This window comes from Zingiber officinale, chromosome 7A (assembly GCF_018446385.1).
Source record: "Zingiber officinale cultivar Zhangliang chromosome 7A, Zo_v1.1, whole genome shotgun sequence".
NCBI classification, from domain to species: Eukaryota; Viridiplantae; Streptophyta; class Magnoliopsida; order Zingiberales; family Zingiberaceae; genus Zingiber; species Zingiber officinale.
The window spans coordinates 113048490-113063588 of record NC_055998.1 but is presented as its reverse complement, the minus strand read 5'-3'; the positions used below and the strand labels follow the sequence as shown (position 1 = coordinate 113063588).

The following is a 15099-nucleotide window of genomic DNA, read 5'->3' as shown; positions in this document are numbered from 1 at the left end:
GCTCGTTCCTCGTACGCCTTCAGTCGTCCTATAATCTCCTCAAATGGTATTGTCTCAAGGTCGTGGAACTGCTTAATACCAGCAATAATAGGAAAGAATTTATCTAGGACAGAATCAAGCAATTTTTTTTTACCAAAGAGCAGTCTTCAAGCGTGACACCAAGAGCGGAGAACTTGCTGCTCATGGCGCTGAGTTTGCCAGCAAACTCATCAATCGTCTCGGTCTCTTTCATCCGGAGGGCGTCAAACTCACTCTTCAACGTATGTAATCGTGCCTTCTTCACCTGATCACTACTAAGATACCTCATCTTGAGGTTGTCCCAGACTTTCTTTGCCGTCTTTTTTTTTACGATCTAGAGAAGGATATCTTCGAGGGCACACTACAAGATATATGCACGCACCTTTTTATCCTTCTTTGCATCCAGCTGGGCTCCTTCCGCTAGCTCCACTGCCTCCCAGACTCCTTGGGCATCAAGAATCGCTTCTGTCTTGATTGTCCACACAGTATAATTGTGAGAACTTAGCATTGGATAGGGAAATGACACTTCGTCGTTCTCCTTCACAGCAGCTTGTGAGGCACCCGACATTATTGTGGAGTCGTGGATTCTTGGGTGTTCAATACTAACTTGGGAGTTCTATACTAACTTTCCTCTGATACCAGATGTTTACTTAGAAACTGTTGGTATCATACAAAGACACGTACACTCACTAATGTGAAAAACGAATAGAGCGAGGAGGAAATTAACTGCTAGAATACTTTTTTACAGTGAGAAAAAATGAATTGATTTACTACACATCTCTATGACTCTTTAAATACACTACAAACTAACATCACTAACTCATGAAAATAGGAAAGACTAATTCCACTCATTTATCCCATGAAAATATGAAAGACTAATTCTACTAATTTATCTCATGAAAATAGGAAATCTTATCTCTACTAATATAAAGAAAAAAAGCGTGACCACTAGTGTCAGGTCAAACTAATATGCTCACAATTATTGGGTGATAAAGCAGTAAATAATGTTTCTTTTATTTTCTTGGTTATATTTTGACTGAGAAACACTTCGTTTATCTTCCTACGTCACAAGGAAAATTATGGTTTTAGAAACACAAATTGACAATTTGCTAATGCAACTGCGTGTGGGTTGAATTGATGGGAATAGTGATTGGCCACGCTTAGGATTCTTTTAACAATAGTGTAGGTTGAATTGATGGGAATTGTGTGTTTCTTCCTCCCATCCTTAGAGCATCTCCGATGGAGGATATTTGGAGTGAATATTTCTCCAAATATCCCCCCCCCCCCCCCCCCCCCCCCCTTCTCTCAAATATCCCCCATTGTGGGGGATATTTGAGGGATGAATGGAAATCACCAGGCACAAATGTTTGCCCGGTGATTTCCTCTTGTGGGGCCCACTATTTTGGTGGGCTGCCACTATTTATAGTTTTTTTTAATTAAATATGGTGGGTGCCGTGACTTTTAGATTTTTTAAAAATTTAATTAAATTCAGAATATTAAAAAATTAAAAACAAATCAAACGTTAACGTTCGAAAAAACAACGTTCGAAAAATTAAACGTTGGATAACGTTCAATTTCTCCCTATATATACATCATTTCTTTCATCTATTTTCATCATTTTTATACTTATTGCCTACAAAAAATTTAGAGAGAAATGGATAAAAATTTTGTCATTATTTTAGAGATTTGTTCAACTCTCCAAATATCGATGAAAATTCTAGTGAAGACACAACGAGCCATACAATATCAGATCCCGGTGAAGCGTTATTCATGATGGTAGTGCGCAATCAATTTAGAGTGATTGAATTCATGCAAGATTATCATGAGAGTACACAAAGAAGAAGAACAATTAATAGAGACCGTGTAACTGGACACACTCAACTTGTCAATTATTATTTATGTGTTGAGCCGGTGTATACTGATGATATGTTCCGAAGACGATTCCAAATGAGAAAAGAGTTATTTTTGCGCATAGTCACTGATTTGGAAAATCATCCTAGTGGATTTTTTAAATGGAGGGAAGATGCATCAAGGAGAAAAGGTCTATCACCGCTTCAAAAATGCACGGCGGCTACCCGTCAACTGACTTATGGAGGTTCCGTCGACCAATTTGACGAGTACTTGCGAATGGGTGAAACAACTGCCCTTGAATGCTTGTCCAACTTTTGCCAATGCGTGATACAAATATACGAAGATGAGCACTTGAGAAAATCCAATGCAACTGACATTACTTGTTTGCTTGAAATGCATGAACCAAAGTATGATTTCCCTGGAATGTTAGGAAGTCTTGATTGCATGAATTGGGTCTGGAAAAATTGTCCGGTTGCGTGGAGGGCACAGTACACACGAGGCGATCATGGCTATCCAACAATTGTGCTTGAGGCAGTTGCATCTGTCGATTTGTGGATATGACATGCATTTTTTGGAGTTGCTGGATCTCGCAATGACATCAATGTGCTTAATGAATCACCTATTTTTTAATGACGTTTTGAAACGAAATGCACCGAAAGTTAATTTTATTGTGAACGGTACACAATATACAAAAGGGTATTACCTAACAGATGGTATATATCCGGAATTGGCCACTTCCGTCAAGAGTTTTTCTTGCCCTCAAGATCCGAAAAAAATGAAATTTAAGGAAAGACAAGAGGCTGCAAGAAAAGATGTCGAGCGGACATTTGGGGTACTCCAAGCTCCTTGGGCAATTATAAGAGGTCCAGAGCGACATTGGTTTATGGACAAATGCAAAGAAATCACGTATACGTGCATTATTTTATACAACATGATTGTGAAGGACGAAGGCCATGCAATATCGATTTGGGATCGCGAAGAACAAGATACAATCACAGCGAATCATGGCTCAACCAGTGAATTTGCTGAATACATTCGAAGAAATTTCGAGTTACGTGATATTCAGGTGCATCATCAGCTTCTTCATGATTTGGTTGAACACATCTGGGAAAAATGTCATCGTGATGAGTAAATAACTAATTTATTATATATGAAATATTTAGTTATTCAATTCTAATTTTATGAAATATTTGAGCTATGTTGTAGTTTTTATTTTAAAATGTGTACGCCCGATGTTGTATTGTTTTCATTTAAATAAAATATTAATATTAAAATAATTATATTGAATAATTGTCTAAAAAATATTTATGAATAAATGATAGACGAACTATAATAAAAATATATATTAATTTTATTTAAATATAAAATTATATGTAAGTTACTAAAATGGTCATGAGACCCATAAATATTTAATTGGTGGGATATTTGATTATGAAGTTGAGGATATTTAAGAGTGGGATATTTGATTAGTGAGACCCATAAATATTTGGATGATGAAATATTTCATTATAAAAGTTGAGATATTTGAATAATAAAATATTTGAAAAGTACCATAAAAATAAGGACCATAAATATTTGAAAGAAGTATCTCATATTATTGTGAATGCTCTTATCACAAAGGAGCCCTTTAACAAGGACATGGGATTTCTTCAGACGACCAGGAGCTGACGTGCTAGTGTTGGGGATGGCCTGATGCGACCAGAGCAAGCACCCAACATCGCCTCGCAGTCCGCTGCTCTCTCGTCCCTAAACCCAGCCGCGCTCCGCCGCGGCGTCGCCCTCTTGCGCACATGCAATTCCCTGCCGCGCGTCAAGCCCATCCACGCCCTCTGCATCCGCCGCGGCGTCCCCCTCGGCCACCCGGGCCTCGCCAAGCACCTCCTCTTCGCCATCGTCTCCCTCGCCAGCGACGACGATGACCCCATGCCATACGCCAGCGCCGTCTTCGCTCGCGTTCCTGTCCCCGGCGTCTTCGCCTACAACACCATGATCCGCGGCTACGCCGAGAGTCCCCGCCCCCTCCCCGCCCTCGACGTCCACCGCTTCATGCTCGCCGCCGCCGTACCTCCCGCCGGCCACACCTACCCTTTCCTCCTCAAGGCCTGCGCCAAGCTCCTCTCCCTCCGCGACGGAGAGAGGGTCCACTGCCGCGCCGTCAAGGACGGCAACGACACCTCCCTCTTTGTCCGGAACACGCTCGTGCATCTTTACTCTGTGTGTGGGGTGCTCGAGATCGCGCACAAGATGTTCGACGAAATGCCACAGAGAAGCCTTGTGTCCTGGAACTCCGTCCTGAATGGCTACGCCATCAATGGGAAGCCCAATGAGGTGCTCACCCTTTTCAAGGAGATGATGATAATGACGAACCGCAAGGATGCCCCCCACGTCGAGCCCGACGGTTTCACCATGGTCAGCTTGCTTTGTGCCTGCGCCGAGATGGGCGCATTGGGTCTTGGCCGCAGGGCTCATGCGTACCTTTTTAAGCGTGGCTTCAACTTGGACACCCATGTCGGGAATGCCCTCATTGACCTATATGCTAAGTGTGGGAGCGTCACAGAAGCTTACAAGGCGTTTGATGAAATGGACGAGAGGACTGTTGTATCATGGACGTCATTAATACATGGCTTAGCTGTGAATGGTTTTGGGGAGCAATCCCTTGACCTGTTCCATGAAATGGAGAGGGAGAGCTTAGTGCCCACTGGGATCACCTTGATTGGGGTCCTTTATGCTTGCAGCCATTGTGGTTTGGTGGACGAAGGATTCAAATACTTCAACAGGATGACCAAAGATTATGGCATTGCCCCTAAGATAGACCACTATGGTTGCATGGTGGATCTTCTTGGACGAGCTGGGTTGGTGGAGCGAGCTCATGATTACATCGACAACATGCCAGTTGAGCCTAATGCTGTGATCTGGAGGACCTTACTTGGAGCTTGTGCGGTGCACAAAAGCTTGGCCATTGGGGAGGTAGCTTGGGCGAAGCTAGTTAATATGGATCCTGGCCATTGTGGGGATTATGTGCTCTTATCCAACCTTTACGCTGCTGTTGGTCAGTGGGGAACTGTTCACAACCTGAGGAGGAGCATGTTGGATGGAGGGGTGAAGAAGAAGCCCGGTTGTGGCCTTGTGGAGTTGCGCAACTGTGTATATGAGTTTGTCATGGGAGATCGCTCACATGCAGAGAGTAATCAAATATATGATTTGCTCGAAGTCATTGCTACGAGGTTGAGGTTGGAAGGTTATGTGCCATGCACAAGCAATGTGCTGGCTGATATCGAAGAGGAAGAGAAGGAGACTGCTCTAAACTACCACAGTGAGAGGTTGGCAATAGCATTTTCTCTTCTGAAAACTACTCCTGGAACTCCTATAAGGATAGTGAAGAACCTGAGGGTGTGTGCGGATTGTCACTTAGTGACTAAGTTGATATCTAAGGTTTATGAGAGGGAAATTATAGTCAGGGATCGGACTAGATTCCACCATTTTAGAGATGCGTTTTGTTCTTGCAAGGATTATTGGTGAGCTGCTATTGAAAATTTTTACGATTGGATAATATCATGCTGCAAGCGCTTGAATTTTTAGGATCACAACAATGGAGCAAGTTTGGGATGGACCAACAATGTGTAAGAGATGGAAATGCAATAAACATTCAGTCAGATTCCAGTTTCCAGTAAAAAAACACAAAGGATGACTTATATCGGGAGATTGCTAGTGGGTGAGTGACTTGCTTATGTCAATGTTTGGTAATAAGAACAGTTAAACTAGAGAATGAACGGAATGACACTGATTCCGCATTGCTATTTGGAAAATGTTTGGTTAATGAAATTTGAAGAATCCTTTTTTCAAGTCATTTTGTGAGATAGATGAGTGCGAATGAGGTGATCTCAGTTCAAAATAAGCTACAAATTTATGAAGGATTACAGAAGGAGTACAAATTTTAACTGGGTGAGTGGATGACTGAGTGATCTATAAATGTGAGGAAGAGAAAGGAATAGTGGAGAAAATGTGGATAACTACCATAGAAGCAAAACTATCTTCTATGGTAAATGCTGCTGCACAAGGTAAAAATGGTCCAAAGAAGAGCACATATTTAAGATTAAGGAGAATCCAATCCTAAATCTCTGGATCTAGCAGGTTTTATATATTAGAATGTAGGGAGATGCTAAACTATTGGACAACATTTATTGCAAATTGCGTGTGGTTGTGATGGAGGAACAAGTTTGAAGCAAAACATGAAGGGAAGACATGATGGTGGCTATAGTTATTTGCGATTCAAATGTGCATAAAAGTATAAATAAGATGCTTGGTTTTGTTTGATGAAGCATCTATGAAACAGCAGGTACTAGGTCCCTTTGCTGCGTATAAATGTAGTAGCAGGGAAGTTGGATGGAACATAATCAAGAAATGAGCTTGGATTTAGAAATTGGTTGATTTGCAGGTGTCCAAAGTGTCTTCAAACAATTTACTTGCTGAAGACGTCCATGAATCACCAGGGGGCCAATAGGTATGTATTATATTCTCTGTTCTTAGCTGTTTTTCTTTGATGCCTGAAAAAGATTCTGCTTCGTCTTGAACATTCATGAAAAATCAAATTTCACTTCTACTCCAGTTCTGTTTATGTTCATGAAGATTCAATTTTGCACTGGAGGAGAATAAGAAGTCATCTACTACACAAACAGAGAAATCACAATAGAGGCAACAATAAAGCATCATCTATTTCTTCTTATATGGCGCCCAAGTTCTTGAGCCCTAAGACAACTCCAACGCCGATGATGTGCCCAACAACACCGCAAGCCAAGGTATCAGCTAAGGTGAACCCAGCAGGGTCGCCACTTTGCAGCCCAGAGTCACGCACCACCAACCTTAGGCCCGCAGTGGCCTTTCGGTTAGCCGAAGGTGCCAGCCCGAACCTCCCAGCAAACAGCATCAGGGTCGTGCTCGTCACAATTATCTGAAACAGAGCACAACCACCGGTTATCACTCGTTGTGGTAGCATATGCAACAATGTGTGAGACTTACCAAGTTCGTAGGTGAACCAATAAAGCCGTCGCAGCGAGCTCCAAGCGCGCCGCCGCCGTTTCCTCCTCGCTGGAAATTTGGCGGCATCGTCACCTGCTACAGAGGTGCATTTTTTATTCAAGAAGCGTTCTTCTTTAATTTATGTATATATTTGAAGGTTCAGGCTCACCCTTGACGATGGCAGGGCCTTGAGGCCACTGAACTGAGGGAGGGCGATCATGGTGGCAGCCGAAGAGGCGAGCTTGGTGGCCATGGCTCGTGCTACTGCAGCAGAAACGGGTATCGAATTCAAGGGATGCCTCTTCTTATGTGATCAATGGAGTCGGGAAATAAAAGAGAAGGGTTTGTGCTCTAGACTGAGGTGCTCTCTTGGATAATATTTAGATTTGGGTTCTGACGTGGCGGCTTCTGGTTAGTCAAGCCGCTCGAGTAGATATTATGAGTTCACGTGGCGACTTGGTTGGATTTGACCGGCGAGGATTATGATTAAAGTTTTAAGGCATTTAGAACAACAAATAAGTGAATAAATAGATTCGATTTTAACATTCATTTTTTTTATATAGCTTAATAATTATTATCATTGATAATAATATTCTTTTTTAAAAAAATTATCATTATATGAAATCTCTTTCTATACAATTATTTAATTTTTTGGATGTCATTTGAATATGAAGGCAATGATCTTTTAAAAAAAAAGTATAATGGTAATTAAAAAAATATAATGCAGTGTTTATTTTGGGATTTACAGAAATTTTTCAAAAAAGATGCGATATACATTTTATAAGAATAAGTATAATATTCGATAACTGAAAATTATAGGTCTGGTTTAACTAAACCGGGTTATCTTTGGGCCGGCTTCGCTCTATGGTTAATGGGCTTTATTTTCTTGTGGAATATGAACACTCAAGTTTCGCAATTTTGTGCTTCAGCAATTTAGGGTTAAGGTTCGTTATTTTTCTCCGATCGACCTATCAAGATTTCCCGAGGCTTACCATGGGGATGGAGCTAGGCCTGTACATTTTCTAATTCCTCTTTCCCTGCTAATTCCCTCGCTTGGAATTATGGTTGAGTAAGGGTTAATTTTAGTTGATTCGTCATTGTTGTTAAAATTTCTTGCAGAAGGTTGTTTCTTTTGGCTATAATCTGTTTTTTTTTTCGATTGGGTTTATGCTGAATTGCGTGAAAAATATTATTTCTGTTTTGTGGTTTGTGAGAATTATCCAGGTTCGACCTTTCTCGAATTGATATTTCTTGGTCTGTGAATTGGCTTTACTGTTGAATTGCTTGCAGTCAATGAACCTAATTGTTTTGTCTAACATAGTTTTATCTTTATGTTGATCTCAGTTTCATTTGTCTGAATTTCACTTTTTTCCATGGTTCTATTGGATGAATTAATCCCTGAGTTGGTTCTGACGAGAAAGACTTGTTTTTACGCGTTTCTAGGCTGTCATTCGCTATATCTTGCCTGCATCCTAGATAATCTAACGAATATAGTTTTTTTTTTTTTGTTCAGATGATACATATTATGACTGCATGGCTGGATTTCGTATAAATATCTGGCTCTTATATTTGAAAATGTGAAAATTTGGACTCTACCCTTTGTGGCTTAAAATCTGAGAATCTGAGATTTATTAGGAGTAATCTAAATGGTTGAATGGATTGTGCATGGTTGTTTCCTTTCCTTTCATGCCCACTGAAAAGGGTTTGATATCTGACACTAATTTTCATATTTTTATTTTGTTTGAGAATATTTGATTTTTTTTCTGGACTCATGAAGCTTAACAATGATTTGGTATCTGGACACTAATTTTCATTTTTTTTCTTATCTTGTTTGAGAATATTTCATTTTTACTGGGACTCGAAGTTTAAGTATGAAACTAGATTTACTTTTTGCATCTCATCTTGGTTTTTTGTTTGATTTTCAGATCCAATAGTTGATTGATAAGTGAATACCAGGGTACACTGCTGAAAGTTTTTGTTGCTTTTAAATGGGTGCTCCCAAGCAAAAGTGGACAGCAGAAGAGGAGGCAGCTCTCAAAGCTGGAGTTGTGAAGCATGGTGCTGGAAAATGGCGCACAATATTGAAAGATCCAGAATTCAGTGGCGTATTATGTTCGAGGTCAAATGTGGACCTAAAGGTAAAGTTTCTCTGAAGTATTATTATCAGTGCTAACACACTTTTGCTGACGAATGGTTTCTTAATCAGATATAGCACTAGAAGATATTCTGACAAATGTTTTACCTGAGCATCCTATCTTGGGAAAGATTGCTGTGTATAGTTAGTCACATGACTCACATCAAGTTAAATGAAGAATGAATGCTAAAATTACAATTTTTTCTTTTTGTAAATGATGTATCTTTAATGAACAGGATAAGTGGCGTAACTTGAGTGTGACTGCAAATGGTTGGGGATCCCGAGAGAAGGCTAGAGCATTGAAAAGGAGCCAACAAACACCCAAACATGATGGTAGCTCAAAGGCTGCCAGGACAATGTATGAAGATGATGATGATGAACTAATGGAAAGCAAGTCTCTTGCTACTAATGAAAATCTTCATATTGCTGGTCAAAAGAGATCTTTCTCCAGGTTAGTCATGAGAGTGATCTATTTCTTATGTTAGTGAGTTATAGTCCATCTATATTAATTTGCATATATTTGTCATGTATTCATGCGCGCCTATATTTGCATTTCTATACATTGTTAGGAACCTTTATTTTCAATTATTTCTATTATTAGATTCTGTTGTCACATAGGTAGTCTGCACTCTGCATATACTAATATTTAGCAAAAATATAAGTATCTCATTCTGAAGAAATTTATATATCCATGATTGTTTTTTAGTGAACAATTTAATATGACAATTTGAAATTTAAATATGATAATTCTAATCGAAGATGTGGCAATGACATATAGCTCTGAACTGATTCAGTTTTCTATTCCATGGGGTTTAGCAACTTATGAAAGAATGGCTTAATAAAAATGTGAAGACTGAAGAGGATACATGCTTGATGGAGAAAATGAGAAAATGTGTGATAAATTGGTAGAATAAGTGCACTAGCTAAATCTATCAGAAAATGTTGATGACAGGTCCACATTTAGTATGTATTCATAATTTTTACTTTAAAAAAAAAATGTTCTAGGTGGTTAAATTTGCTTCCTTATCGGCAAATGCATTACTTTCCGTGTCACGTATGTATATGCACTGTATAATACTTAACTTGAGCACCTTGAATTAATTTATTAGTAATTTCTTCCTTTTGTTTTTAGCCATAGCCTTGCTATGAAGATGAAACATATTATTTGAATATACATAACAGAAATAAAATGAATCAGTTAATGCAAACAAACGTTATGATGTTTTTGAGCAATGTTATTTAATGGTTTTTATCTAATTGCAAAAACGTCAAGAACAAATGTTCATAGCTAACAAGGAACTCCAAATTATCATATACATTGCAATTAAAATTAATGTTTCATAACTTGGTTCAAATGAAGAAAGTGAGGTATGTGATGGTTATTCAAAATTCAATTTTGATTGAACCTTTTAAAGGTCATCAATTGTTCACATCAATTCTTGAAATTATCTCATGAGAACTAGTTTTTCATTTTGTTATCAACTAATTTCAGTTTCCATATGCTTTTTTAAGTCCTGAGTATTCAATGCTTTTTTACAATGTACTTTATTTGTTGCTTCTATCTATTGAAACTGACACAAATTATTAGCTCGAAAAATCACAATGAAATTTAGCACCCAACTGAAGTCTTATGAGGATTTGAATAATAAATTAATAGACAAGATTAAAGAATATTTGATAATAGAGACTACTCCAAACTGGTTGGAGTATTATAATCTCATTTAAATTGCAGTATCAACCCTGAGGCAATCTACATCTGTAAATTTGATCAGCATAAATCCCTCATGGTCATGATCTGCTTGAAAATGGAAGGCTGTTTTTATTTACCTCCACAACCCAGAGGGAGCCCTATATACACTATACAAGGAGCTGTCTAGAAGAAAAATATTTATGGATTGGTGGAAGTTAGGAGATGAAGTTACCTCATGCATTACTGACATAAAAATGGATAATCTGAATTATATGTATAGGAGGCTAGAATTTACTGTTAAAATTATGGAATACACAGCCAGCTTCTGGCAAAGATCAAATATCTTACTAACATGCTTGTTGGCCTTTATTATGAGCGTGATGTCCAATACTCTTAATTTGGTGCGCTAGAAATTAACATTTTTCTTGTTTTTATTATTTTAATTGTGTACCGAACCCACTTTGCTATTTTAATGGAAGTTAGAGAGACACGAACTTCCAGGAATAGGTATCTGAATAGTTTCCATGTGTTGACTTTCATGTCCTTGGAAATCTCCTTGCCACTGTCGCTGTTGGATTAGTTACCTGCTTGAAGTTGTCTTGTCAATCACTGTAGTTTATAGCTTGATTGTAGATTGTAACTTGAAACTAAGAATCTTTTTTATTTATTTTTTATATAATATGCATGATGCCCTAGTTGTTATGTTTTGATCTATTGTTATCCTTATATTGTTACCTCATTAATAGGTATTTTTTAATGATTGGATGGAAATAAATAACATAAGGAGACTGACGATAATCACAAGCATTTTAAGCCGATAAACTACACCCAAACAGTTAAAGATGATATGACGATGTTAGGATCTCTGTTATGTTAGTCTTTAATCTTTATTGTCATGATGCTGATAAGAATTGCAACAAGACCTCTATTTACCAAAAATAATTTTTTGTTGTTTGTCGAGAAAGAACAATTTAGCCTTTTTAACAGCATAACTTTTAGTTGATTTTGAAACTTGACTTCATGCAACCTTTACTGGAGAGGCATTGGTGCTACTGTCTTCATTAGTGTTACTAGTTCATAGTGATTTCTATTTAGGTGATAGTTATTTTGATTAGTTTTCTTTCCTTTGTATAGGACAGACAATCTGATACTGGAAGCCATAACAAACCTGAAGGAGCCCACTGGATCTAACAAGACAGCTATTGCCACATACATAGAGGTGGCATCATTCTTTCGACTCAATTCCTTCTGTTCATTGCAAGTTCTTTGTTAATTCTATCGGTCACCTAGTAAAAACTATGGGTTCATGGGTATGTCCTATACCCATGTTTTCAGGCATTTCAGGAACTTCCAATTGTGCAAATAATATTCAATTTCTCTTCAAGCTCTTGTAGTTGTATCTGGAAGTTTTAAGCCTGAAAGAAACATTTGATTAGTTGTAATCATATGTATCAAATATGCTTTTCCTGGATAGTTTTCTGGATAAAATCTGCTGCCAATTTAGTATCACATGCCAAGTGCTTGTAAATGACGCCTGAGGCGAGGACAAGCATGCCACTTTTCCTTGTTCGTTGCAGTATTCTTAAACTTTATGTTTCAGATCTCAGAGTCATTTTTGTGAAACAGTTTTCTAGATAATAACTGTTTATATTTGACCTCATGCAGGACCAATATTGGCCACCACCAGATTTTGCAGAACTGTTATCAGATAAGCTGAAAGAGTTGACTGCTAGTGGGAGATTGATTAGGGTAATAGTTCTTTTTCTGTGATATTTGAATTTTTCTATACAATATGCCGGCATCACCATATGTGGGCATATTTTGCGATAGAATATAGTGTTTTGTTGAGATTTTTTACAAACTAATGGTTTTTGAACTTTGTTTTTATTGTTGCCTGATTGTTAAATTCCGAAGATTGTTGAAAAGGTAACCTAGATTCCAAACTAATTGTAATGGCATGGCCCAGTTTATCAGTTTATAATGAATATTCTTAACTAATTGAAATATTTAAGTTGCAAATTATCCAAATTGATTGGGTTGGTTGGTTTTATTTGGTTTTGTTAAGCTGAAAATTATATATATATTTCTCTATTTTACAAACCAAAACTGACCAACCGATAATGGAAATTTTAAGTTTGATTTGGTTTGCCCAGTTGAGTTTTTTTTTATTTGAGTTTTTTTTGGTTTGTGTAAATGTACACTTTTATGATTATAAAAGAATCATTTTCTGGCACTAAATGATGGTTTTTGATTGTTCATTTTCTCAATCATCTTTTTCGAGGTGAAACGCAAGTATAGGATGGCACCAACCTCAGCTTTCCCTAGCAGAAAAACATCTAAACTTCTGATTCCAGAGGGTAGACAAAGTGAGCCTTCAAGAACAATCAGGGATGATCTAAAACCTTTCTCAAGATTTCAAGTTGATGCTGAATTGGGACGAATGCAAAGCATGACAGCGCAGCAGGCTGCAGCCATTGCTGCTCAAGCTGTTGCTGAGGCAGAAGCAGCCATGGCAGAGGCTGAAGCAGCAGCTAGAGAAGCAGAAGCTGCAGAGGCTAATGCCGAAGTAGCTCAGGCTTTCGCTGAGGCAGTGATGTTAACTATGAAGAATAAAAACAAGTCTAACCTGGTAATATTATCGACTGCAAGCATCTTATTCTCTTTTAATTCAACATGTCTTGCATTAGTTAGAACAATTGAAGGCCACCAATTAATTGCCAATTTGATTGATCATTAGTATGTTTATGATACCAGTTGTAGTCCCCACGGGTGTCCAGTTGATTAGAGGATGACAAATTTGCTACAATAAAACATAGATCAATTTCCAACGGAGGCATGCTCTCAGAAAAAACTCCTCACATCCTCTAACCACTTGGCGGTCGGATCTCGTGATTTATCTCTCTTCGCATCACCTGAGGACAGCCTCTAAGGGGCGCTTAGGAGAAGCATAATCACATTTTGCTAGAATGATTACCAATTGTACTAATTTAGATTTGCCTTGTGGACAGGTTGCCTAAGTTTGACAAGAACTGCTCAACTGTGATTTATTCTTCAGAACTCACCATACAAAATATAAAGAAAACTCATTTGATGCAGAATTTAGCAATACTGACAATGACCATCAGTCTTGGAAATCCTTGCGTCGTCTGGACCCAACCACATAATGTGTAGTTCCATAGTGTGTCTATATGGCTGTATGATCTTCCATTTGTTCCTGATTTCAAGTGCAAGAGGGAGGTGATGAGGAATTCAGGAGAAATGACTTGCGGTTTCAGTGCCAGATGCTTGTTTGGGAGCTGAAGGAACTCATCATCCTCAATCCATGTTGGTAAGATTTGTATTTAAAGGAGAAAATGACATCCCAAGTAAATACATTCTGTTCTTTATAGTAATTTTTTCAGCTCAATTAAATTGCATTGGTACTTCTTTTGGTCTCAATAATGCAACAAAATTCTGGTATAATTATAAGCTGATTGTTGAAAAAAATTGTACATAATCAATTCCTTGTTCGATGTCTTTTTGATCCTTTCTACTCGTCCAAGTCTCTCTTGTTTTTTTCCCATTGATCCACTTGTAACTTGTTGCCATGGTTAGGGTGCTTTTAGTTTATCAGAATAGTTTTTTTTATTTCCTTTAAATTTTCATGAGTAAGTGTTTTTTTTTAATGTTTGATTATAATATCCATTCCTTTTGAATTGTGATTCTATTTATTAAAATAAGAACTATTTGAAGAAAAAAATTATTTTCGGCGACGATGAGTTCAATGAGCTGCTACTGCCGCCGCCGCTGTCGGTGGACGTCGGCCCTGCGGTTCGTTCGCAGGTGGAACACCTTCGCCCGAGCGATGGCCAGCTCCGACTGCAGGAACACGACCTGGCGCTGCAACGAGCAGATGGCGCCGACGCAGCCGTCCACTGGATCTCTGGTCCGTGCCTTCGCCTCAGCAGCAACAGGTTCATCATCAAATCACACGCAATTATCATCCAAAGTAAAAACTGCTCTATTTCTTTCCATTAAAATCTTAAATTTTTTATTATATATATTTCTTATCTCTCCTCCATATTTCAACTTATATATAATTTAAATTTTATAAAATATAAATCAAATAGTTAACACCCAAAATAATATTAATAATTAAAAAAACTACATAAAAATTATCATACATCAAATTAAAAAGACATAAATTATAATAATATATATATAAAAATAAATTTAAATACATCTATTCCAAGTCATGTCTCTATTTTATTTTTTTTTAACCAGTTCAAAATTTTTATCCAAAGTTGTCCTGGTGTTATCTCACTAGTATCCTTCGTAAAAATTTTATAATTCTTATTAAAGATCTCAACTTTTCACAAAACTATTTTCTCCATTTGATATTTTTTTAATA

The 15099-nt window shown here is 37.8% G+C and overlaps 4 protein-coding genes across 15 annotated transcripts; 3 read left to right on the top strand and 1 right to left on the bottom strand.

Annotated features, from left to right (window-relative positions):
- The first annotated feature begins 1791 nt into the window (after positions 1-1791).
- On the top strand, positions 1792-2430 carry LOC121999620. The gene has a single exon (XM_042554278.1). It carries the CDS (start codon positions 1792-1794, stop codon positions 2428-2430), a length of 639 nt encoding a protein of 212 aa, XP_042410212.1.
- Positions 2431-3496: 1066 nt separating this feature from the next.
- LOC122002059 (pentatricopeptide repeat-containing protein At4g21065-like) lies at positions 3497-6558 on the top strand. Of its 2 annotated transcripts, none has more exons than XM_042557095.1 (2): positions 3497-6370; positions 6496-6558. In XM_042557095.1, the coding sequence occupies exon 1, from the start codon at positions 3562-3564 to the stop codon at positions 5386-5388; it is 1827 nt and encodes a 608-aa protein (XP_042413029.1). In that variant the 5' UTR covers positions 3497-3561; the 3' UTR covers positions 5389-6370; positions 6496-6558. The 2 variants fall into 2 exon arrangements, with proteins under 2 accessions (XP_042413029.1, XP_042413028.1); XM_042557094.1 differs by having other exon boundaries at positions 6476-6558.
- LOC122002062 (photosystem I reaction center subunit psaK, chloroplastic-like) lies at positions 6516-7189 on the bottom strand. 2 transcript variants are annotated; one of them, XM_042557106.1, is made up of 3 exons: positions 7055-7189; positions 6886-6978; positions 6516-6817 (listed from the first exon to the last, which is right to left on the bottom strand). In XM_042557106.1, the coding sequence occupies exons 1-3, from the start codon at positions 7136-7138 to the stop codon at positions 6590-6592; spliced, it is 405 nt and encodes a 134-aa protein (XP_042413040.1). In that variant the 5' UTR covers positions 7139-7189; the 3' UTR covers positions 6516-6589. The 2 variants fall into 2 exon arrangements, with proteins under 2 accessions (XP_042413040.1, XP_042413038.1); XM_042557104.1 differs by having other exon boundaries at positions 6886-6981; positions 7055-7188.
- LOC122002060 (single myb histone 6-like) lies at positions 7097-14125 on the top strand. 10 transcript variants are annotated; one of them, XR_006117565.1, is made up of 8 exons: positions 7782-7954; positions 8811-9023; positions 9256-9470; positions 11844-11928; positions 12375-12458; positions 12991-13338; positions 13464-13587; positions 13718-14125. XR_006117565.1 is itself a non-coding variant. In XM_042557103.1 (7 exons), exons 3-7 carry the CDS (start codon positions 9119-9121, stop codon positions 13444-13446), a joined length of 885 nt encoding a protein of 294 aa, XP_042413037.1. In that variant the 5' UTR covers positions 7773-7954; positions 8811-9023; positions 9092-9118; the 3' UTR covers positions 13447-14125. The 10 variants fall into 10 exon arrangements, 8 of the variants coding, with proteins under 8 accessions (XP_042413031.1, XP_042413033.1, XP_042413032.1 ...); XM_042557103.1 differs by adding an exon at positions 9092-9163 and having other exon boundaries at positions 7773-7954; positions 12991-14125; XR_006117564.1 differs by having other exon boundaries at positions 7780-7954; positions 12991-13587.
- The last annotated feature ends 974 nt before the right edge of the window (positions 14126-15099 follow it).

What these genes read in the sequence shown, in the direction of transcription:
- LOC122002062 (XM_042557104.1), bottom strand. Translation starts at nt 7,138, where the DNA reads ATGGCCACCAAGCTCGCCTCTTCGGCTGCCACCATGATCGCCCTCCCT. An exon ending in AGGCCCTGCCATCGTCAAGG is followed by an intron (nt 6,982 to 7,054) that starts GTGAGCCTGAAC and finishes GCACCTCTGTAG; the next exon opens with CAGGTGACGATGCCGCCAAA. An exon ending in TTGGTTCACCTACGAACTTG is followed by an intron (nt 6,818 to 6,885) that starts GTAAGTCTCACA and finishes GCTCTGTTTCAG; the next exon opens with ATAATTGTGACGAGCACGAC.
- LOC121999620 (XM_042554278.1), top strand. Translation starts at nt 1,792, where the DNA reads ATGGTAGTGCGCAATCAATTTAGAGTGATTGAATTCATGCAAGATTAT.
- LOC122002059 (XM_042557095.1), top strand. Translation starts at nt 3,562, where the DNA reads ATGCGACCAGAGCAAGCACCCAACATCGCCTCGCAGTCCGCTGCTCTC.
- LOC122002060 (XM_042557097.1), top strand. Translation starts at nt 8,874, where the DNA reads ATGGGTGCTCCCAAGCAAAAGTGGACAGCAGAAGAGGAGGCAGCTCTC. An exon ending in CTATTGCCACATACATAGAG is followed by an intron (nt 11,929 to 12,374) that starts GTGGCATCATTC and finishes GACCTCATGCAG; the next exon opens with GACCAATATTGGCCACCACC. An exon ending in CTAGTGGGAGATTGATTAGG is followed by an intron (nt 12,459 to 12,990) that starts GTAATAGTTCTT and finishes ATCTTTTTCGAG; the next exon opens with GTGAAACGCAAGTATAGGAT.